General features: G+C 29.8%; 1 protein-coding gene across 1 annotated transcript; it reads right to left on the bottom strand.

The window, feature by feature from the left end:
• Positions 1–20,476: 20,476 nt before the first annotated feature.
• Positions 20,477–23,228, bottom strand: LOC114188372 (sporozoite surface protein 2-like). Its single transcript, XM_028076962.1, has 2 exons — positions 23,161–23,228; positions 20,477–20,843 (listed from the first exon to the last, which is right to left on the bottom strand). The coding sequence occupies exons 1-2, from the start codon at positions 23,226–23,228 to the stop codon at positions 20,477–20,479; spliced, it is 435 nt and encodes a 144-aa protein (XP_027932763.1).
• Positions 23,229–25,052: the final 1,824 nt, after the last annotated feature.

Raw genomic sequence — 25,052 nt, 5'->3', positions numbered from 1 at the left:
TGCAAGTAAACACTCGTAATACTTAACAAGACTCTAATATTCACAAACTTTCAGAAAACATGCATTCAAAGATCATGAGGAATTTTTTACAGGTTATAATGGGGCCAAAGGTAGGAAAAAATTTAGGATTTTTGGGTTTTTGAAATAGTAATGTAGAAAGAATAATGGAGCATAATTTAAAAAACAACTCTTTTTCGTTGATTGCTTTGTTGCTCTCTCTTTTTTTATAAAGCAATTATTTTTTTCCTTTCAACACTTTTTCATCAACAATTTTTCCTTTTGCCATTTTTATTAATTTGTGGGTGAGGTACTCACCGACACACTTTATTCCTCAATCATTCCTGAACATAATCCATTAGCTCCTTCTTTCTTCCTAAGGTAGAATATGGTCTTTTTCTTTTCAAGGTTATGCAATAGGCTTAAAACAAGAAAAAAGAGGTTTAAAGCTCAAAGGGCTACCAATGGATTAATATCAAGGTGGACTAATTTGGCCAAGTAGCTAAAAACAAGAAATGCCTCAATCATATCAAATCATGCATATTCACCTAAGATGCAAACAAAAGAGTCAAGCTAAACATTTGAGTATAAACAAACATGAGCAAGTCACTCAAGAAAAAATAGGAATGGCACATGGCGGTCCATCCTTTACATTAAGGCTCAAGACTAACAAGGTCAAATTCTTTCACAAAAGATTTAATCAAGAAATTCTCAAATCAACTCATTTAGCAAATCATAGAAACAATCCACTTATATCAACATGACTTTTATTTTTCCAGAATTATGATCATCCCAATTACTGAATCAAATCCTAAAAATCCAATGTCAATATGTTTTATTGAAAGCAAGGAAATATTTTTGGTGGATTTCTTATGAGATATATTGTTTAAAAGTTTCACTTAATAAAAAGTTAATAGTTTCACAATTTCCTCAAAAAGAAATCACAATTTTTTTTTATGAAAACAAAAACAAAAAAAAGAAAAAGGAAAATCCTACCTACAGTTTGTCTCCCCCACACTTATTTCAAAAAAAATGTCCTTAATGGACTTATTTTGGGAAGGAAACGAAAAAATTTGTGACTTCTGGCTCAATCTGGCCATATGTCAAAATTTATTTTCTTTAATTTTACAAAGTACAAATCAGCTTGTACCATTTTTTTAATTATTACATTTTTATTTTTATAAAAACTAAAAACAAAAACACATATTTTTGAATTTTTTTAAATTTTTCACTAAAATTAGAAACAGAAAACAAATATGCATGCAATTTAACTTTTCTATCAACAATGCTTTCAAAAGAATTTGAATCTAACCTCTTTTCCTTTTGAAGCAACCTTTCCTCTTGCTCTGCAACCAAGTCAACAAAAATCACCACTAAAAATCTATTTTCATCATTCATATCAACAAACTTGATATGTGGAGTATGTGGCTTCATCTCAATTTGAGCATCATTAGGTGCATTCAGATGGTTAACCAGATCATCAGTAGTCCTTGTAATCTCATCTTGTGAGCTAAAATATGCACTTGAAGTAGTTGAATCTGCTGCTTCATCATTAACCAAGTCAGTTGTGGTAGTAAATGCTTCAGCTTCATCTATGAATATCGTTGGCTCTTCAACTGCACTTCGTTCCTCCATTGTATTGTCCTCACAACTTTGCTCCTCAAAAAGATCATCTATACTCATATCATCATCAATAGAAAAAACTTTAAATTCACATTGAGCATCATTGACATATCCATTAGTAGATATGTATGTGTGAGAATCTTCAATTTCCTCATCAGCAACATTTTTAGCAAAATTGATATGTTCATCAGTAGACATATTAATATGAGTATCATTATATCTATCAGTAGATATATCAGTGTGATGTGATTCTGGTGTTGGTTGATCTAACATTTGAATCGTGTACTCATTCACATCAGTGCTCAATTGTTCCATCCTTTGATTCATGCTCTTTAACATTATCATTTCATCCCTTTGCTCAACTATCGTCTTCATAAGTTTTTCTAAGGTGGCCTCCATAGCTTTGTCTTTCATTAGTTGACTTAAATCTTCTGACATTTGTTCAGCTCTAATGGCCAACTTTAGAAGCATATCTTCTATTTCTTGACGAAGTGCTCTAAATTTTGGGATTTCAGCAAATCTTGGATGGCATTGGAGGGTGGTATTAACTGTACAAAGTAATTCTACAAAGTTGTTGTTACTTGCATCCTCCATCATGTCATACAATACTTTATCATTTCCATACTCTGCGAGGCAATGCTTTTAGAGAATGGTACGATTTTAATATTTAGAAGAAAGTACTCCTGATAATAATTAGAATCAATTATATGAATAATATGTTATGATTACTCCTGATAGAAAATATGATTCTAGTAATTACAGGCAATATTTTGTTAATAATTATAATCAATACAGTGGATATTATGCAATGATTTAATAAGACCAATTCCTTCCCCATATATTTTTTTATAATTAAAGACTAAGATCTCAATCGTACCTCAAGGGGCCTATATAAGCACAAAATTTCTCTAATGCAAAGGACAGAAAAAAAATTCAAAAAACCCTATTTTTTTTTATTTATAGAGCACACACATAAAAAAGGGATCACCTTAAGGTAAATTTTCTTTGCTCCTAATGCTTTTCATGATTCTCTTATAACATCACATATATGATGGTTTGAATTGTTGTATGATTAATGTGTTGGGGGTCCTCATGTAAGATGATTTTGGGTTTATCATTGATGTGTTCAACCTTTCTCTTTTCCTTTATTTTTTATCTTGGTAATTAAAAAGGTGTTTTTCGTAGACTTTAGTTCTCTAAAAATAATAATAATAAATAAATAAATAAAATAAAAAATTATATTTTCTTTTATATAAGTTGTGAATGTCATGTCAAGTCTCGGACTTGCTTGATAATCAAAACACTCTTTTATAGGCTTTTAATTCTTTTTTTTTGAAAGAAAATTAGAAATAACAAAAAATAAAAAAATTATAAAATCATCTTAAATATCATGTCAAATCTCAGATTTACTTGATAACTAAATATTTATCATGTAAAATCTTGGGTTCTCTTGATATTATTAATAAAATATACATATACATAAAAATCTAGAAAATTAAAAAAAAAAAAATAATAATATCAAACAACAAATTTTTTTATAAAGAACTACGTTATCCTGATTTTCCAAATGGAAATACGTAGGAGGGGTACAATCCTCGTCGGGCCAAAAAAATAAAAAATAATTTTGTTTGAATCTTTAATATTTTTGTATGTGTTTTTTTATTTTGTTTGATTTTTTTGGGAATAACAAATATTCTAAACATCAAAATTATACTTTTCACACTTAATTAAAGAGGGAACCGTCTTAAGACGGGCGTTGTGGGGTGCTAATACCTTCCCCACACGTAACCGACTCCCGAACCCAAATTTGGTTTCGAAGACCATTGTTTTAAGGTTTTTCTATACTTTTCCATAATAAACTATGGTGGCGACTCCTCTGTACTATTTAAAATTATTTTCGTGTCCCGCCGCGATCTCAATTGCGACATTTCATAACTAGCTTGGAAAAACTAGAAAAATCTTAGAAGCACTCTAGGTCCAAAGATGGAACAATCTCTCCCCAATGTGAACATTGCCTAGGACAGCTAGAAAAGATAGAGTATTTGATGAAAACTCTCTCAAAATTCACTCTAGAAAGATCAACCTAGATGTTGTGTTAGGATCTCAAAGGAGTGTACTTAATAAAGAGGGAATAGGTTATAGTGGCAAATTTAATCCATTAGGCACCAGAAATTTTCTAAATATGAGTAAACCAACATCTATTTGCTCCTACTATTCTAAATTTGGTCATGCATCAAATTCCTGCTATTTTAAAAATTGTGGGGTTTCTAAAGGAGAGTACAAATGGGTACCTAAAGGATATCTTACAAAGCCAATTAATAGTCATGTTACAAGAGGTGATAATAACAAAGGTCAAATTTTAGGCATTGCCAAGGTGAAAAGTGCCTCTTCCATTGTGATCAAGAACAATTGTTGGTTGAAGTACTCCCATATTTTGAATTTACTATATGTTTATTCATTAAAAAGGAAGTAAAATGTGCATTTTTCATATTTCGCATAAATTAATCAATTAGAATAGCTTCAAATTGATTAAAATGGATTGTTGTTGTGATTGTGTGTTTTGAGGGCTTGATTAAAATTATGTGCCTTGATTGCTACTAAATCACCTTTTGTTGAGATGCATGAGTTGATATTATACTATGTTTTGATAATGTGAGTGAAATTGCGTACCTTTATTGTTATTAAACCACATTCTGCTGATTTATATTATGTGTTTTACTTGCTAGCTAATCCATTAGGTAATTCTCTAATCGATTATCGTTTTCCTGCTATGGCTCATTTGCTTCTGAATAATACATAATTCATTAGATTAGTCATCTACTAGTATTATAATCCTTAACTGATTGTATGCACTCTGATGTCTTCATACTTTGCACTTGATACTGCACTACTTAATTGCTCATATGATTTATGCCTGTATGCACTCAGAGATACTGTTGTTGGATCTACTCATGCAATCAATACTTGCTCATTGGTTTATGCTTGTTTTGTGTGTTGTTTATCTTTGCTGCTTGTATTTGGTACTTATGTTTGCCGCTCATACATATCATTTCACATATGCTTAACCCTGCTGCCATGAATAAACTGTTATACTCTATGAGGTGATCTTAAATGTTACTACTCTTTTTGCTAATGTCCAAAGGGGAGAAAGGTTGTTTTTCTTGTCTCTATGTTGCAGGACACATTTTGGCCATCATAAAAAAAAGGGAGATTGTTGAAAGGGGAGCTTGTTCAACTCAAGTGAAGATGGTTTTGATGATGTCTAAGGCTATGCATCATGTGCATCACTGGTTTAGGCTTAGTCCTGATTTTCTATCTTTTGCATTAGGTGTTATAGATCAAGTATTACATGTAAAACAAGTTTGCATCAAATTGTGTCAACCATCAAACTCTTGAATGTGAACTCGTGAATAGATTAGCTACTTAACTAATAGATTAGATGAGGGCACTGCACTGATGCAGTGAAAATACACTCACGATAATCTATTAGGTAAATTCCTAATCTATTAGTCACTGCAGCAGAACTCTGGTATAAAATTAGTTTTGAAATCATTTTTAAAGATAGAGAGAAAACTAACTGAATTACTGAATTACGAATTGAGAGACTGCTTTTCTGAGATCTATAGAGTTCTTGTGCTTTCTTGAGAGATCATTCAAGTGAACCTTCAAGAAGATTGATGGTGGATTCAACCTTGATGGGTCAAGCTTGGATCTAGGATCAAGTGAAAAATCTACACATCCACTAGGTGTATTCGTTCCTATTCCTTTCTTATTGTATTTCTGTTTACAATTGATTCACTGTGTGAAATGAAGGTCTAGGTGCAATTGTGTGGATGCATTGCATCTAGGGGGAGTTCTTGATTTGTAGATCAAGCTCCTTAGTCTTTAGGGTCTTGAATTATATAGATGCTCTTGTAATTCTTGTATCTCTATTGATTTAGTGAAATCCTCCTAAGTGGGTTGCTTAGGAGAAGACTGGACGTATTGAATCGAACCAGTATAAATTGTTGTGTTCTTTGTTTCTCTCATCTTTTATGCCTTTCTCAATTGCTTTACACATTTCATTAACACAGAACTATAAAACTGATTATTTGGAGTATAAAGATTAAAGAAACTTTCAAGATTCATTTAAAATCAGTAAAAGATTCAATAACCAATTCACCCCTATCTTAGTTGAGTTATATTAGACATATTTGTTTTAACATCATGATCAGAATGAAATTGCAGCACACATGTAATGGCATGTTAAACACTGTGAATAAAACTTTGACACATGTTATGGTGCAATTACGCAATGTCATAAATATCTTTTAAAAGACCTTGTTCACACTTAGTGACATAATATGATATATTTCCATGGTTTAATTATATAATATATATGCAAACCAAGAGCAACAGTCAAAACATACATTCAAATAAAGTCAAATCAAGCATGCATTCTCAAATAAAAATAACCTTTATTTAATTTCTCTTCCCAAATAATTAATTTAAATGCAAAATCCTTGGCATTTTATCTCTAACCCTCAACTAGGCAGTTTCAACTTTTTGCTTTAAAAAAAAATACTGAAACTGGTTTTGAATCTCCAGAGTGTTGTCAACTACGCGTATTCATTAGAAAACTAAAGTATTATATTAAAGAAGGAATGCATACCAGTGGAATAGCTTACAATTGAGCTTCTTCCTCTGCAACCTTAGTTGAAGACAGAACATTAATTCACAAAAGTAAATAATAATAATAATTGAAGAAAATGTATCAACTTTAGAAGAAAAATAAAACATGTAAAGTCTATCTATTCATTCTGCAACAAGAGAAGAAAAGCAAGTAATCGAAGAAAGTGTTGAAATTTATATATTTGAAGATATTAAAGACATTTATATTTTGTCAATATTCTTTATAAACTCCAACAAAGAATTATCGCATACAGAAAAAATAAAGTATCTTTCAAAAGTCCCTTGAACATTTTGACCCTCCGTTAAAAACTGCAGTCAGAAGAACTTTCAATACAATCTATCTTTCTGTCATCTTGCCACTATTTTCTTCGAATTTTTTCAAAAGAAACAAGAAGAAAAAATGAAACATATTCATCCCAGAATTAAGGATAGGGTATAGATAACTTACCTTAATAAGAACACACACGCCGCAAACCAAACAATTCTCTTTAGGTAAGATATTTTTAAAGGAATGAAATACAGTCTTTGGTTTTGGCTTTCCGAAAAAAAAGTAATTCACAGTTACCATTGCCGATATGAATGTTTGGCTTGCCTGCAGTATCACAGGTTTTAAGAAACTGATTTTATGTGACTTTTTTATTTTTTTAATATTTTTTATATACTTTATGTTACTGCTGGATTTTATAATTAAGAGTTTATTTTTGTCTGATACTATTTTATTTTTATTTTTTTTCTAAATTATTAATTTACAACTTCTAAATACCTAGTAATATTAAATAATGTTCTTTTAATATTATCCTCAAATATATAAAATTCAACGATTCCTTCGATTAATTTCTCTTTTTTTATTACAGAATGAATAGGTAGAGTCTGCAGGCTTCTTCTTCTTCTTTTTTCTAAAGTTGATACATTTTCTTCAATTATTATTATTCACTTTTGCATATTAATGTTCTTTCTTCAACTAAGTTGTAGAGAAAGAAGTTCAATTGTAAAACATTGTTTTGACTATTTGTAAAGCACTGGTATGTATTCATTATAATATAATACATTGGTTTTTTTATATAAATTTTATTTTATTGATAGAATGTTTTATAAATATATATATATATATATATATATATATGATTAATCAGTTTTCTTAATTGCTCTACGTATCATCAAAAGAAATTAATAAATACACTAATATTCATTGCGCAACAAACTCGGTCTTTGCGCGAAGGAGTGGTAACGCTGTGTTAGAGAGAATGGATACAGTACTGTGAGAAGTAGAGGAAATTTAATATACTAAAGAGAAATTAAAAGTTTTGAAAGGAAGGAACAACCATTTTGAAGGGAGGGGAAGAAAGGAAGAACATTCAAGGGAATAGGATCATTTTTTCACTAACATTTTGGTCCAAAAAAGTTCATCCTCATATCAACATTAATTTACTCATCTCCTTTTCAATTCAATTGAGAGTTCAATTAAGAGTCATGATCTAAAAAAAGCAATTCGAAAGTGCATTTCAGAGACATTTTTGAGATTCAACAATAAGAATACTTTAGGAAAAAGACAATAAGAATACTTTAGGAAAAGCACAAGGAACGAGAATAGATTGGCAAGTAACAGGTTACACGGTTTTGCTTTCTACTTTGCTACGATGCTCTGTTACATTTTGTGTGGTCATAGAATTGTATGAAATACATATAGAAAGAACAAAATATTGTCATCTTAGGCTTCTAAGTTAATAAACCACAATTAAAAATAAAATTAAACTAGGTTTAAGGAATTTGAAATGGAGAAGACTTAGGAGATGCCGCTGGTGAACGAGGAAGGCAGAATAGTTTTTAGTAATGAAATTAGCAAAAAAACAAACAATTATTACAAGAGATAATTTCTCTCATAAAATTTATTAATTAAAGGTTTAAATTTTTTTAACAAAGTCACTAATAAAATGGACTCCATTACTATTTGAAGAATAATAAGTATAAATCTTATAATTAAATTTTTTTTATATAAAATATATATTTTTAAATTGGAAACCATGTGAATTAGAATTTTCAATATTTTATTCCCTAAAACATATTTATTTACATTTTATCTTCAATATTATTTTAATTGATTTTTAAATTTCTCTTTTAATATATTAACTCGTTGTTTTTTATCAAATTCCGTATGACTTTAATTCTTTTGTATTACATTTTGATTTCAACATATTAATAAATGTAGAGTTAAAAATTTGATATATGTAAAAATAACTAAAGATAAAAATATTTATTTGAGAAGGTTACACCGTATTACAAAAAAAATAGTACATATAAAAAAACATAAAAATTAAGGAAATTTATTTATTTTATGGACTTTGTTTAAAATTTATGAATGTTATGTATTGTATTTTATTTGAATTTACAATTAAAATATATTTTTAAATATTCACTTTTATTTTATTTTAATACCGCAGGTACCCGTGTAAATATTAAAAAATTATGCAAGTACCCGCATAACGGATACCCGACAAATATAGATACGAGTACATGACACATATTTATCCAACGGGTAAGGTATGAGAGAGCTACTACATGTACTTTACCCGCCCGCACCCCGTTGACATCCCTAGTTACAACCGAAAACTTTTCTCATGATCCTTCTTAATTCTTAATTAAAGATTTTATTTCATTTTAACAACTCATTAATAAAAGATTTATTTGCCATTTGAAATAATTTATATAAGCGTATAATTTTATATTTCAGTAATATTTTTATTATAAATATATTTTTTAAATTACTACTCAATGAAGTATAATTTTTACAGTTTTTCTCTCTAAAAGGTATTTATTTACATTTCTTCTTTATTCTTGTGTTAATTATTTTAATTAATATTTTAAATATTTTAAATTTCTTTTTTCGTATATTAACTCATTGTTTTTCATGAAAATCAATGTAATTTTAATACTTTTGTAATACATTTGTTGAAGAGGAGTTGAAAAATTGTATATAAAAATAACTAAAAATTATATATTTAATTCAAAAGGTAATTTTAATATTATTATTGTGGATTTAAAAAATCATTTTGGAGATGAGTACCATTTGGGTCAAATATGAGAACAAATAATCATGTATGTAATTTAAATTTGAAAAGCCAATTAGGTTTTATTTTTACTTTTTAGTATGGTTTAACCATTATTGTTTATATTTTTAGGAGTCAAATGAAACTTAAAGATAACATTTTTCTTTATATTCTACTCAAAATTAATGTGTCCAAATGTTTGCCCATGTACATGTAATGTACATGATGATAATTTTTTTATATTGTATAGTATCTGATAGTTAGTTTTTTTATGTGTTCTAAATTGATATTTTATCCACTGTTTCTTCTAAAAAAGGATTTATATTTATAGCAAAAAAAGAGTAATAAATGTGTAGCAAACAATAAATAAAGTCAAAATTGACTTGATTTGAATTAAATTTAGCAAATATATATGATAAAATAATTTAATTTGTTAAAACTTTAGTATAATTTGTTAGAAAAAAAATTAAATAATAAACTAATTGTGTAATGTCCCATTTAATTTAAAATAGCAATTAAAGGAAACGCCACACAAAGATAGTACAACAACGCAGTCCTGGGGTTCATAACACCACCCCTACGAAACTAGGCACACCATGATGCCAACAAAAAACAGGATAACGGTTCGACTAAAAGTTTACAATCCAGGAACAACGAAATACAGGGGCCATAGCCCTAAAGGAAATCCAAAGAAATCTATAGTCCAATCCACGCGGACTAAGCAGCAGAATCTCCATTTCCTTGCTGACCACGAGAACCTCGTCCATCTGCTCCCATCAATTACATTGATGATCATCACAAGAAAGAAGAGCCACATAAAGGACAACCATACAATAAATCGGGTAAGCTAGTGCCAACAACATATATCATACAGTCAAAAATATAGTTCTCACCATCCAACATCTATACATCATCCAAACATGTTATGACTCCCAATCAATACACTACGACTCGACTCGACTCATCCGGATACGTATAACTTGGTCGGATTCAGCGGATGCTTGCACTTGTGGTGGATACCTATGCTCAACCCCGAGCTGCTCAACCCCGAGCTGCTCAACCCCGAGCTATGTGTTACAAGTGTTACAATGAATCGAATTTCCCTCACCACAAGGTTAGCCCTTACTGAATGTCAGGCCTCCTGCTACTCTCACCACAGGAGTCAGTTCGCTCTAAGTGAGACTAACTGGCTCCTTAAAGTGTCAGGATGCAACCTTAACTTGAATCCTTACCTAGTTATACAGATGGGGCACCACCATGAACACCCACTAATAGGGGCCATGGGATTACGTCCCGACCACTAAAGCGCATCCCTGAAAGTCTCACTTAGAGACCCCAAGGAATTATGCACTAACACAGATCAACCTCATTCACATAGCCAAAATAATAATTACCACGCATAGATATACATCACTCGTACCAACCTTTGAAGCCAACGTCTTTCATGATCCAGGCCCAACTCATTCCAACACCTCATAGTTTATCCATGTAAGTAAGATCCAACTCATCATGTTATCATGCCACTTTAATAATACCCGTCTCATTTAATTCACATGCCAATTCTCATACCAAGCCCATCATCTACAATTCATGAATCATGTCAAACATACCTCATGCTCCATTATATACATATCACTCATCATACAATCATACTCAACCAAAACAGATCATTCAGGAACAAACAGACATCCAATAACAGCACTGTCTCGCCCAGCACCTCGCTCAGGCTGAGGGGTCTCGCTAAGGCGAATCGAGCTCGCTCAAGCGAACCCCCTTTCGCCTAGGCGAGGGCTCGAAAGAGCATCCAGAAACCAACGCGGGATCTCGCTTAGGCAAGACCCCTCTCGCCTGGGCGAGATGTTTGCTCGCTCAAAATTTGAGCGGGTCGCCTGGGTGACCCTTCGCGCAAACTGGTTTGGGCGAATCCCTGTTTGTCTCGCCTAGGCGAGACTGGCTCGCTTGGGCGAGATTAACAGGTATCGCCACTGTTTCACCTGCAGCAGCTATAGTTCCGAACCCACCGATCATACAAGATATCCCACACACCACAAACAACAATTTTATCCATACAAATATTCAACAAGCTCAAAAATAGATCAAAGACGACTCAAACTCGAAACCCTAACTTCCCGTACCTGGAAATGGGTTCGTACAGGTCGTTCGGCACAAAACTAAGGAGCACAGCAGCTCTAGAACTCGATTCACAACTGGAACAATGGATAAAAACGAGTTAGAATAGAGTTTCCACTATTACTATGAGAGCTATACAAGACAGAGGCGGTAAGGGTTAAAGGTACTTACGGGAGCAGAACAAGGACTAAGCCAAACGTGATTCTGAATGTTGGAACCCTAGCAGAAAACGGCAACGGCAGCAGCTCTAGGGAGTGGGATTTCTATTTTATGAAAAGTGAGTTTAGGTTAGGGTTTGGGGCGGACTAAGTCTGTTTTCCTTTTCTGGGCCAGCCCTAAGGCCCAATGGTTAAAATAGCCCTAAGAAAAAAGGGCAGAATTGAAAGCGGGCCTTACAGATTGTAAATGAAATTCTTTGAAAAAAATGAAGTAAAAAATCAAATAAATAATAAAATTTTGAAAAGAAATGAAGTTGATGTAGTCCACCATTTTAAGTTTTTCTCTTGACGGAATATATTTTTAAAATTACAAATTCATATATTTCATTCACACCCTTCTCTTATTCAAATACTGTAATGAAAAAAAGGGAAAAGTATACAAAGATAGATAAAAAAATAATAAAAAATGTTTAAAAATTCATATTTAAAATTTAACTTAAATGTTTTCAAAACAGTGGAAATCACATATCTTATTCTCAATCCATTTATATTTATTTTCATTACTTTATTTGAACATATATTATAAATTATAAAAATGTACTCATCATATTTTTTTTGTTTGTTTTTTTACTAGAACGTGCATATATGTACATAGTTAAGCAAATTTTAATATTTAAAGGATTTTAAAAATAGGTTTGTAAAATATAGATTATATTTTTAATTATGTTAGAATCTATCTATTACACCAGTCTTAATATTTAAAATAATTTTAATTTTAAAGGATTGGCTTCGCTTTGAATTTCGTTCTAAAAAAACACTTCTTACTTGAATTTTTAAACTTTTAATAAAATCACGACTTAAAAGGACTCACTTGTCATTTGAAGAATCAATTAGTACAAAATTCTTTTATTTATTCTCAATTGTTGGATTGAATTTTTTTTTCCAAGGAAGTATAAAAATTCTTAGTGAAATTTTATAAAAATTTTAAAATACAAAACTTATAAAATTAAAAAATTCAAATTCAAATTCAAATTAGATAATTATTTGTCGATGTTATTATTGATTTAAATTAAAGTTAATAATTAAAAAAATAAATTACTTAGTAATAAAATTTTAGTTTTGAAAATTAGTAATAGATGTGTGGCAAACAATGAATAAAGTCAAAAAATGACTTGATTTGAATTAATTTTAGCAAATGTATATGATAAAATAATTTAATTTGTTAAAATTTTAGTATAATTTGTTAGAAACATAAAATTAAATAATAAACTAATTGTAAGGGAAATTATTGAAAAAAATGAAGTAAAAAATTAAATATATAATAAAAATTAGAAAAAAAAATGAAGTTGATGTAGTCCAACATTTAAATTTTCTTTTGACGGAATATATTTTTAAAATTACAAATTCTTTTGACGGAATATATTTTTAAGATTACAAATTCATATATTTCGTTGACATCCCTCTCTTATTAAATACTGTAATGATAAAAAGTGAAAAGTATACAAAGATGGATAAAAAAAGTATTAGAAAAAAAAATAACAATTCGGTGTTTTATGATTTCAAATTTTTAAAAATTCATATTTAAAATTTAACTTAAATGTTTTCAAAATAGTGGAAATCACATGTTTTATTCTCAATCCATTTATATTTATTTTTATTATTGTATTTGAACATATATTATAAATTAGAAAAATGAGCTCATCATATTTTTTGTTTGTTTTTTTACTAGAACGTGCATATATTACATAGTTAAGCAGATTTTAATATTTAAAGGATTTTAAAAATAAGTTTTAAAATATAGATTATATTTTTAATTATGTTAGAATCTATCTATTACATGAGTCTTAATATTTAAAATAATTTTAATTAAAATATTTAAAGCCTTAATATTTTTAATAATATTTAAAGGATTAGCTTTACTTTGAATTTCTTTCTAAAAAAACTTCTTACTTGAAGTTTTAAACTTTTAATAAAATCACTACTTAAAAGGACTCACTTGTCATTTGAAGAATCAATCAGTACAAAATTCTTTTATTTATTCTCAATTGTTGATTGAATTTTTTTTTTCAAGGAAGTATAAAAATTCTTAATGAAATTTTATAAAAATTTTAAAATACAAAACTTATAAAATTAAAAAATTCAAATTCAAATTCAAATTAGATAATTATTTGTTGATGTTATTATTTATTTAAATTAAAGTTAATAATTAAAAAAATAAATTACTTAGTAATAAAATTTTAGTTTTGGAGATTAGTAATAGATGTGTAGCAAACAATGAATAAAGTCAAAAAATGACTTGATTTGAATTAATTTTAGCAAATGTATATGATAAAATAATTTAATTTGTTAGAAAAATAAAATTAAATAATAAACTAATTGTAAGTGAAATTATTTGAAAAAAATGAAGTAAAAATTAAATATCTAATAAAAATTTGATCATCATCAGTAGAGCCATCAAAATGGGTTATAACCCGTGAGCCAACCGGCTCATCACAGGTTCGGGTCGGGTCGGGTTGAAAAAAATTACAAATTTCAGTACGGGTTAAAATTGAACTTGCCACTAAAAACGCAGTTCATTCGGGTTGAACCGTGATGAGCCGAGCTCACCAACCCACCAATAAATTTTAAATATTAAATTATATATATATATATATATATATATATATATATATATATATATATATATATATATATATATTATGTATATATATATATATATATATATATATATATATATATATATATATATATATATAATTATAATATATATATATATAATATAATATATATATATATATATATATATATATATATATATATATTATATATATATTATATATATATATAATAATAATATATATATATATATATATATATATATATATATAATATATATATATTTTTATTTGTAGACGGAATAAAGAAGATGCTTAAGAGATAAAATATATATATATATATATATATATATATATATATAACATAATATATATATATATATATATATATATATATATATATATATATATATATATTTTGTAAACGGGGATAAAGAAGATGCTTCAAGAGATGAAAATGTTGTGGATTTATCTATTCAAAATTCTAATACTATAGTTTGATAAGTGATAATAATGATTTGATGTTAGATAGTAATTTTTATTTTTGTGATTTTGGTTTGTATTTGTAGTTTAATATAATTTGGGATTTTATTTGGATTGTATTGAAGTTTATTTATATTTTAATCGAATTATAATTTAGTTTTCTTGAGATTGAAGAAAAATATTGTGTTTTTTTTTAATTATGTGAGCCAACCCGTTTAACCCGCCAACCCGTGGTGGGTCAAGTCAGGTTCTAATTTTTTGGCTCGCTAATAAATGAGCCAGATTGGGGTGATCCACTAAGTGGCCAACCCGTCGCGAGCCGAGCCGGGTTGGGTCGGGTGACCCGTTTTGATAGCTCTATCTAAACTCATCCAAATCTTTTATAATTGTCTCTTTCTTTCTACACTAGCAGAAAAATATTTTTTAGTCACAGTTAAATAGAGTCGGTAATAATGAAACGACGCTATATTTAAAGAAAGAGTAAAATTATAGGATATTTCTAGTCGGTTTAAAACTGACGGTATCATCTTATATGATATTTACTACTATTCTCATTGTGAATAGTAAACCAGTGGATGAGTAATATCAAAAGGTGGAGCAGATGCCTACAGAGATTTTTGGAAGCCACGTTCTCTTCTCCTCCGCACTCCTATTCCTTCAAAACATTTTCTTTTCTCGTCGTAAGCCATGCATTCTTCGGCAACATCTTATCTTCTCTTCTTCAAAGTTTTTTCTCTTCTCCTCGAAAGCCATCTTCTCTCTGTGGAAGTTATTTTCCCGCGTAAGTCATTTTCTTCTCTCTGTAATATGATTTTCTCTTCCCGAAGTTATTTTTGTTTGAAGTCATTTAAAATTCATTTTGTTTTGAAGTTTCAAATACTCATAAACCCTAATTCAATCACTGATATGAGTTTTTGTATTGGTTCAAATTGATTTTTTCATTGCATATTTTCAATGTCAAGTTCCTCACATCAATCCTGCCAAATGTAAATATTGTTTCAAGTTTCTCCATTCTAACATGTAATAGTTTAATAGGATCAGCTATAATGAATTTGTCAAAGAAGAAAATCATACATGTATGAATCTCCTTTGCTTTTCCAATTTTAAACTCTTTTAAACTGTTATTTTTTCTTAAGGATATCATGTTATGATGTTTGGTTGAAAGTTGGATTGGAAGCGATATTTGATCCTTTTAGAAGTCTGTTTCCCATGGTTCTGGTTCCAACAATAAAACAGAGATCGTTGTGTGGGCACCTAAGGTAAATTCAACTTTAAAATATATTTGAAATCTCTTACACTTGTGCACACACAATATAAGGGTCTGTAGAAGTTTAAACTCTGATAGTACTTGTTGTCAATGTTCTTCGCTTCTTCACGCTAAACGATTACGATAACTTATTTTCCTGTGTGCTTCATAGATATGAAGATAAATTCTAACTTGTGTATTTTTGTTCTGGATCATTTATATATTCAAAGAAGAGCAAAAACATGTAAAAGATGTTTGTTACTGATTGATCTTATACCCCTGTTCCTACAATCAAAGGTGAAAACTATTGTTATATAGGTGTTTGAGAATTTATGTTTCACTGGCTTTCATGGATATGTTGTTAAAAAATTCAAAATTTCTTATAACGAACCAACATGTTAATGCAATCTCATTTTTTGAACTTGATCCTCCTTTATTTAGTTTGGGCCTCAAAATTAGTTTGTGCTTACTTATGTGTGCTATTTTGGTCTTATCGTTGGTCAGTACATGATCTTTGACTCACACTCCTCACATTTGGATTGCACATCTCAATTAGATTTGTAAGACTAGACATCTACCATACAGGTGATCTTACAATGACCCATTACAAGTGATCCAATTGGTTTATAACAACCATTAGGATAAAATTTGATGTTGTGTATGTATTAGAATTTTGGTTAAGGCCTTACTAGAAATTTAGATATGCCTAATTAGAATGGGGATGCCTTAAAAAACCAGAATTTAGGTTTGGTTTGTGTTAATTTGAGGTAAAGTTGGAGAGCACAAAAGAATTTTGAAGGGAATAATTTCTTTGTTCTTCATTTGGTGCATCGGAATTCATGAAGCACTCATCCAAATTTATCCAAACATGACAATTAAAGTTGGCCTGCGCTTACTATGAGGTGAATTGTGGCAGTATTGAGTGCATGAAAGTGTTTATGTATCACGTAAGCTTGGCATTATTTCCTTGTGAACCAATTCTTTCTATATTTTAATTGCTAAAATCCACATGGTTTATTTGACAACTTTTTTTTACGTAGGATTTGGTAGTCCCAACTATTGAGATGCCAAATAATTTTGTTCACTTTTTCTTATTTCCTTAAACCAAGATAGATGGTTACATGATTGCATTGTCATTTGGTCATTTATCACCATCAAGATTCTTTTATGTCAAATACCAAGGCTCATTTCAGTTTCAACAATTTTTTTTCTATATTTTTTGTTCCATCATCATACGTTTTACCAAAAACTTATTTTTTCCATGTAACTACTGTATGTCATTGTTTTAAATGTTCAAATCTGGTCTTCTTTTAATAGTGTTCTTTTATTCCTTGCATAAAATAGTAGTACCAAACTCATTATTCACAACATATTCTAGTTGGTGGTTGTATGCTGATTAATTTTCCATCATGTAGATTTATTATGAGACAATGGGCCTTTGATATCTGCAGAGACTCAGGAAAGAAAATTGATGCTTTGGTTGCAGAGATAGGAATTGGAGGATCAATAACAGGTGCTAGAAAATTCTTCAAGCAGAAAAATCCAGACATCAAGGTATATTTTTTTATAGTGCATAATATGCTAGCAGTGATCATGGGATAGGTTTTCTTGTGCTAACTTTACAATTTCTTCTTCGTTTCCCCCAACTATATGGTGTGGAACCAGCTGAAAGTGCAATTTTGAATGGAGGAAAGCCAGGTAATTTTACCACCTTTCACCAATTTATTTGATCTAGCATTGGTGAGTCTGCTATACTGCACTTATGTATTCTACTTGTTACTTTAATTTATGTTACTATTGTTTCTTCAAGTATAACGTGTTAGTTGAAGGTTGAAACAATAGGGTTTTTTTTTACAGTTAGTTGCTCTGGATTTTCTTTTTTTCAAAAGGTCTTAATATTTTCTTTTTTTCAAAATTTTCTTAACTTTAAGGACACCTTATAAAGAACCCTAGCATGCTTCTAACAGGGATAAACGTGTTGGTTCATCTATAGCACAAGTAAGGACTATTTGTGTTCCAAAATATAGAACACAGTTCACAAAAAATTGAAAAGCAAAGAGATAACGGTATGCTTGAAAATGATCGAAGATTTCCTTTTTACCCACTAATGATCAAGATGAATGAATTATGTAACCTTTACTTTATGACAATTTTCACTTAATTAAAAATTCTAACGAACTTTTATGTTCTTTAAAAGGTGTCTGATTCTCATTACTTGGAAAGACCGGTAGCAAAAACAATTTAACATCAGAGCTTGGAAAGACCTTGTTCATGGCAAGCTTTTGTTAGAAAAAGACTAGTTAAGCTTTCATGCAGAGAACAAAGTTCTCCCAAACACTTCAATCAAACATGGTTTTTAGAAACGACTTACTCGCTGGTCTAACCATAGCAAGTCTCTGCATTCCTCAAGTACAACGTATAATAGTATATTTATAACTCTACACTGATAAAATCACGAGATTTGTTTATTTCCTTTTCACATAGAATTTAACCAGCTGCTTGTAACAAGAGAATTGTTACCTTTAATTGTGGATACTGATTAAGAAATTAAAAATAATGAAATGGTTTATACTAGACAACAATCAATAGAAAATATACCATTACATTCTTTTGATAAAACTCATTTTAATTCCCCAAGAAATTCTATTGGTATTGGTTATGTAAGTGCTTTGCCCTCACTAACCTTGGTAATTCCTTAAATGTTCTTTTGTCTAATAGGTCACCTATTGTTTGGATTTCAGAATTTCCCAAGGTGTTGGAGCTTCTATATTTATCTAGATGTCTCATATTGGTGATTTGGGACTTACACTTACAAGAGCAGATCGTGTGATCGTGTGATTGTTGTTGATCCTACTTGAAACCCAATGTGTGTCTTGAAGCACTTTAAATTTTTTATAAATTTGTTGTATAATATACAAAAAGAAGTAGCATTATTGGTATTTTCTAATTTAGAAACTGTTATCCACTTAATTATTTTCTGCTATGTCAGTAAATAAATATTATTTGAACACCTTTGACATGTTTGATAAATAGATTTTAGGTTTTTTATTTTTTTTTATTTTAAAAAAATATGACTTTACTGTAGCTAAGGTATTCAATATAATTATTTTAACCACCAAGTATTAAATATAATTTTTGTAAAATTCACTTGGTTACAACCATCGCTAAATTTTTAAATTTTGAATTTACTGACGATTACAACTGCCGCTATGTATTAAATATACTTTTTTTAAAATTTACTTAACGGTGGTTAAAATCGACTTTAATATTTTTGCTGACGGTTATAATTAACTAACGTTATGATGCTTTGTGACGTCAAATTTCGTGTCAATTATTTAATTGACGAAAAACAAATAGTGATGGTTCAAACCGCCACTAAATTATATATCAAACTGACGTTAAAATTAAGATTTTAGGAGTGTAAGTTAAAAAATAATTATAATAACCGCAGTTACAAGGGAGAATTTTTCTCTTGATCCTTCTTAATTCTTAATTAAAGATTTTATTTTATTTTAACAACTCACTAATAAAAATTTACTTGCCGTTTGAAAGAATTTATATAATTTATAATTTATAATTCAATAATATTTTTATTATAAATATATTTTTAAATTATACTCAATGAATTATAATTTTTACAATTTTCTCTTTAAAAGGTAATTATTTACGTTCCTCTTAATTTTTGTGTTAATTATTTTAATTAATATTTAAATATTTAAAATTTTCTTTTCATATATTAACTCATTAGTTTTCAAGAAAATCAATGTGATTTTAATACTTTTGTAATACATTTTGTTGAAAAGGAGTTGAAAATTGGTATATAAAAAGAACTAAAATAAATATATTTCATTCAAAAGATAATTTTAATAATATTATACTGTGTATTAAAACATCATTTGGAGATGAGTAACATTTGAATCAAATATGTAAATAAATAATCATATATGTAATTTAAATTGGAGAAGTCAATTAGGTTTTATTTCAATTTTTTGGTATGGTTTAACCATTATTTTTATATTTTTAGGAGTTAAATGAAACTTAAAGATAACATTTTTTCGTTATATTGTACTCAAAATTAAGGTGTCCAAAAAGTTATGTCAATCTTAATTGTACCAATTATGTATCATTATGTTTATTTTTTTTTAATTAAAATGGTTGTTTTAATTCCAAATGTTTGTACATGTACATGATGATAATTTCTTTATATTCTATAGTATTTGTTAGTTAGTTTTTTTTTTAATTTGTGTTCTTGATTGATACCGTATCCATTGTTTCAGTCTGAGATAGGGGTAGTATGGATTAGATTTTAATGATCAAATCTACATACATTTAGATCTAAATAATTGGATTAGATTTTCAACCCAAATCCATTTCTTTAGCAAAACTAGTTTGAATTTTTTTAAAATCCAGATCCAAATATTTGGATCAGATTTAAATCCAGTCCTAATATTTGGATCAAGTTCAAAATTCATAATCCATTTGGTTCTTTCCACTTCCATCCTAGTCCATCTAAGTCTTCGGGCCCGCTGGGCTCATTGGGTAATCGGGCCCAGCGTGCCCGTTCGGGTCATCAGGCCCACCTAGCCGATTTTGTTCTTCGACCCCGTTTGGCCCGTTCAGTTCTTTGGGCCCATTTGGCACGTTCGGGTCTTTGGGCCCACCTGACCTATTTTGGTCATTAGGTTTGCCTGACAGGTTTTGGTCACCGGGTCCGCTTGGCCCGTTCGGGTCTTCGGGCCCGCTTGACCCATTTGGATCTTTGGACCTGCCTGGCCAGTTCGGGTCTTCAAGCCCGCTTGGCCCATTCAGGTCTTCGGGCCTGCCTGACCCGTTCAGATCTTCGGTCTGCCTGGCCAGTTCGGGTCTTCGGGCCTGCCTGACCCGTTCAGGTCTTCGGGCCCGCCTGGCCCGTTCGGGTCTTGGGCCCTCCTGGCACGTTTGGATCTTCGGGCCCGCCTAGCCCGTTAGGGTTTTCAGGCCCGTTTAGCCCATTCGGGTCATCAAGTTCACTCGAATTTTCCTAGTCGTTGGGCCCATTTGGGTCATTGGTCTCTCCGAATTTTCTAGGTCGTTGGACCCAATCGACTCGTCTGGTTTGTTAGGCCCTCCTAGCCCGTTCATATCTTTAGGCTCGTCCAACCTTTTATGGTCGTCGGGCCTGCTCGGTCAGTACAGGTCATCGACCAAGGCCCATCTGAGTCTACATTTAGCCTAATCCATCTCAATCTTTACCTTAACCCAACTAAAAATTTAAATGAAAATTGGGATTGGATTTTTTGGATTATCCATATTTGAAAATCTTGATTTATAGAATGGATATCCAATCCATAAAATATATAAGATTTAAATTAGATTGAATCCAGATCCATTAAATGAATTTTAAATGGATTGGATTTTAATAAAATGGATTTTAAATGGATTGGATCAAAGCAAAAGTGGATTGGATCAAGAAAATTAGATTTTTTTTCTACCCTAGTCTGAGAAAGAGTTTATATTTGTACAAAAGAATTTTAAAATAAAAGATAATTGTTCATAAACTTTCCCTAGAAGCCTAAAATATTATAATATAAAAACAAAAGAATGAAAATAAAATAATATGAAAAATGAAATCTTAAATTTAAAATTGAACACTTAACATAAAATATATAAAAGAATAATAGATAATAAAAAAGTTGCCACATGTTACTGCATTCGTATTGATAATAATAAGGATGCATGGTTAGGATTTCTTGTAATCCAAATCAAATAATAGGATTCTTATTTACAATAATAACGATACATCTCTAAGATAGACGAAAGACGAGAGAGTAGGTTTTCTTCTCGTTCTTTTAAGAGAAGAGAGAAGGTTTGGTGAGATGAAGAACATGTAATTTGTAACCTACCTAGAGAGAAGAAGAACAGACACTACAAAAAATTATTTTTTATTAGTGTTTTTTTAGCATTTTTAATAAACCGCTACAAATATTTTTATTTATGTTATTTTTTAACCGTCACAAAATTTAAATTATTTTAAACTTATATGCTTTTAGAGTTGTTAAAGTTTCAAAACAGAGAATTGGAACTTTGTAAATCAAATATCCGTGACTTGTCTCGTCTTCTCCTCTCCTCTCAGGTTTTCTTTCTCAAGGGCTTCTTCATTTCCCTCTAGCAGGCGTTATCATTTCTTTTCGTTGTGCATTCTCCAATTCTTATTTTTCACTTTTCTCCGACGAGGATTTCTGGTTTGAAATAGCAAAAAGGTGAACCATCAAATACTTTTTCCCCTTATAATTTATGTCATTATTAGTTTGCTATTTTAAAAACTAGAAGGTAAAGCTTCGATTAACCTAGAATTTCTTAATAAGCAAATTTTGGTTGATACTATGCTATGACAAGTAACATGCGTGGAGCTGTTTTTTTTTTTGACTTATTTTAGAATTTGTAACAGCTGCATTTACTTTATAATTAATGTTTATTTATGCATAGCTTGAAGAAAAATTAAATTGAAACAGTGAAAAAGAAAATCTGATTTTGAGTTTTCTAATAGAGTGCACCACCATTTGGGTGAGATAGATAATGTTAATTTGATATGGTCAAAAAGATAGGCGAAGCAAGCTTGGGAGATGCATTTTTTGTGAATCTATGTGAGTTTCTTCTTGAACTATCCTACAACATCATTTGTAAATGTGCTCTTGGACAGAAGTACACTAACAACATGGTCAAAGAGCTTGCAAGGAGGTTGATGATTCAACTTGCAGCTGACACTTGGGGATATGATGTAATCATCTAAAATTGCAAGCATTGTGTGTAGATTCTTCTGGTATTTTCTAGGACAATGATAGTTTAGGGATCTCCTTGTTTTATTGAGTTAAGGGCCTTTACAGTGGTCCTCCAAGTGACCCAAACTCAAAGTTGATCACCTTTAACCCTGAAGCATGAGAAGGCAAGCGTTTAATTGTTTGCATACTTTAGTTGAATAGCGAAGCATAAGATGCATAATTTTCTTTGCTGTTATTGTCAATATAGTTCTCTCTACCTTTGTTTCTTCTCTTGCAATATAGTTTCCAATCGGCGGAGTGATATCTAAGAAAATTCTCCTTGCATGTGTTCCCACTTTGTTGGAAGTCATGCGAGATCCACATGTAGTTGTAGATGGTTTTACTTATAAGCTGAGGCTATACAAGGATGGCTTGATGGTGGTAATGACAACTCACCAATGACTAATGATAAGCTTGACCCTCACAATCTTGTTCCCATTATGCCTCTTCGTTCTGCAATCCATGACTAGCTTCAAAACCACTTATCTAGTGCTTTCTCCCATTTTAATTGAATTGTATATCTACTTTTATAGACATATCTAGGAAAGAAAGTTATCATTTCATTTTGTTAGCTTGGATCAGGTTCTTCAATCACAATTTATACCTATCGTCTTATATAGGTTAGACAACAACATGATTATCCTACAATAGTTCTGAAGTACACATTATATAGATATATATATAAGAATGACTCTTTATGTGATTATGTTATATTTTTGTTAGTTTATATAAGGAAATTTTGATTCATGTGAAGGAACTGTCTAAATTCGATAGCAGCAACATTTTATAAAGTGAGAATCTCAAATGGTCATGATGTAGTTGGTTATTCCTTTATGTATGGGTTTATCTAAAGCAAATAGTAACATAGTGAAAAGAGATTTAATTTTTTTTTAAAAGGGAATGCTTGAAATAGGAGCTTAAATGTATTTTATTTGTGATGATTTTTAACCGTCAAAATATGATATATTTTGTGGCGGTTTTTAAACCGTCAAAATATGATGCATTTTGTGGCGGTTTTTAACCGTAAAATATATGATGCATTTTGTAACGATTTTTAACCATCAAAATATGATGCATTTTGTGGTAGTTTTTAACCGTCAAAATATGATGAAATATAAATAAATTAGACTACATTTTGTGGCGGTTTTTAACCGCTATTATTTTTTTTCTGACAATACCAGTAGTTAGAATATTTTTATCACAATCTGTTTTGACATTCATTTCTGACGGTTATTTAAACCGTTAGAAATGCCATTTGTGACGGGTTTTAACCACTAGAACTTGTAATTTTAACCGTCACAATATTCACTTTTTTTTGTAGTGAGAAGAGACAATGTTCTTCTTCAACTAACTTTTCTATACTTTATCTTTTTAATAGATTTGTCACAAAAATGTTTCACATTTTTTTCATTTCTTTATATCGCTAGTTTTATGTATTCATAATCAATAATTTTATATATTGAATATTGTGTATTTTTTGATATTTAGTTAAGCTAAAAGGAATGTTAAGGTTATCGAAAAATCAGAAGAGAAAATTCAATGAAGTCTCAAATTGATACTTTAATATTTTTTGATATTTAGTTAAGCAGATTTAATATTTAAAGAATTTTAAAAATAAAGTCCTAAAATATAGATTATATTTTCAATTATATTAGAGTCTGTTTATTACATGAGTCTTAATATTTAAATATTTAAAGTCTTAATATTTTTAATTATATGTAAAGGATATGCTTCTCTTTGAATTTCCTTCTCAATAAAAACACAGGTTCCATCACTTCCGCGTTTTAAAGGATAGACTTGATGCTTCCAATTTTTACAATTAATTAGATGTGATGTATTTTTGTTTCTCTATTTTAGATATAACATTTCTTCATTTTCTTTTTTCTTGGGTATATTTCCTGTTCCCTTATTTAGGACGCATAATGGGAATGTTAATTAAACATTTGAATATTGTCTTTGGCACTCCACGTTAAATGTCCTAAACACAAATACTTGAAACATACGATGATTTGATATTGTGTTAGATATGGTGATTTGTAGGTTGTGATTTGAACAGGTGTAATGTTTTGTCAATTATTTGAATAATTATTTGAATATTGTATTCTGAATTTGTTTATCAATTAAGATTTAGAAAATTATATTTGTTTTAGCTTTGCTAGGTATTGTGTAGTTTCGAGACAAAAATGACCTTTAATTATATTTTTTGATGTAATAAATTAAAAGTATAAAAATTTGGATAAAATATATGAACCAAAAGCACAATCCCGTGTTTTATGTTTTCAAAACTT

Source organism: Vigna unguiculata, chromosome 6, assembly GCF_004118075.2.
Source record: "Vigna unguiculata cultivar IT97K-499-35 chromosome 6, ASM411807v1, whole genome shotgun sequence".
Classification (NCBI taxonomy): Eukaryota; Viridiplantae; Streptophyta; class Magnoliopsida; order Fabales; family Fabaceae; genus Vigna; species Vigna unguiculata.
The sequence above is the reverse complement of the archived record's forward strand: the minus strand, read 5'-3'. Positions and strand labels throughout refer to the sequence as shown.

Excerpts from the sequence above, each read along its gene's own strand:
- LOC114188372 (XM_028076962.1), bottom strand. The coding sequence starts at position 23,228 with ATGGATTGCAGAACGAAGAGGCATAATGGGAACAAGATTGTGAGGGTC. Across the intron at positions 20,844-23,160 it reads AAGCTTATCATTAGTCATTG|GCAGGCCCGAAGACCCGAAC; the intron begins GTGAGTTGTCAT and ends TGAACGGGTCAG.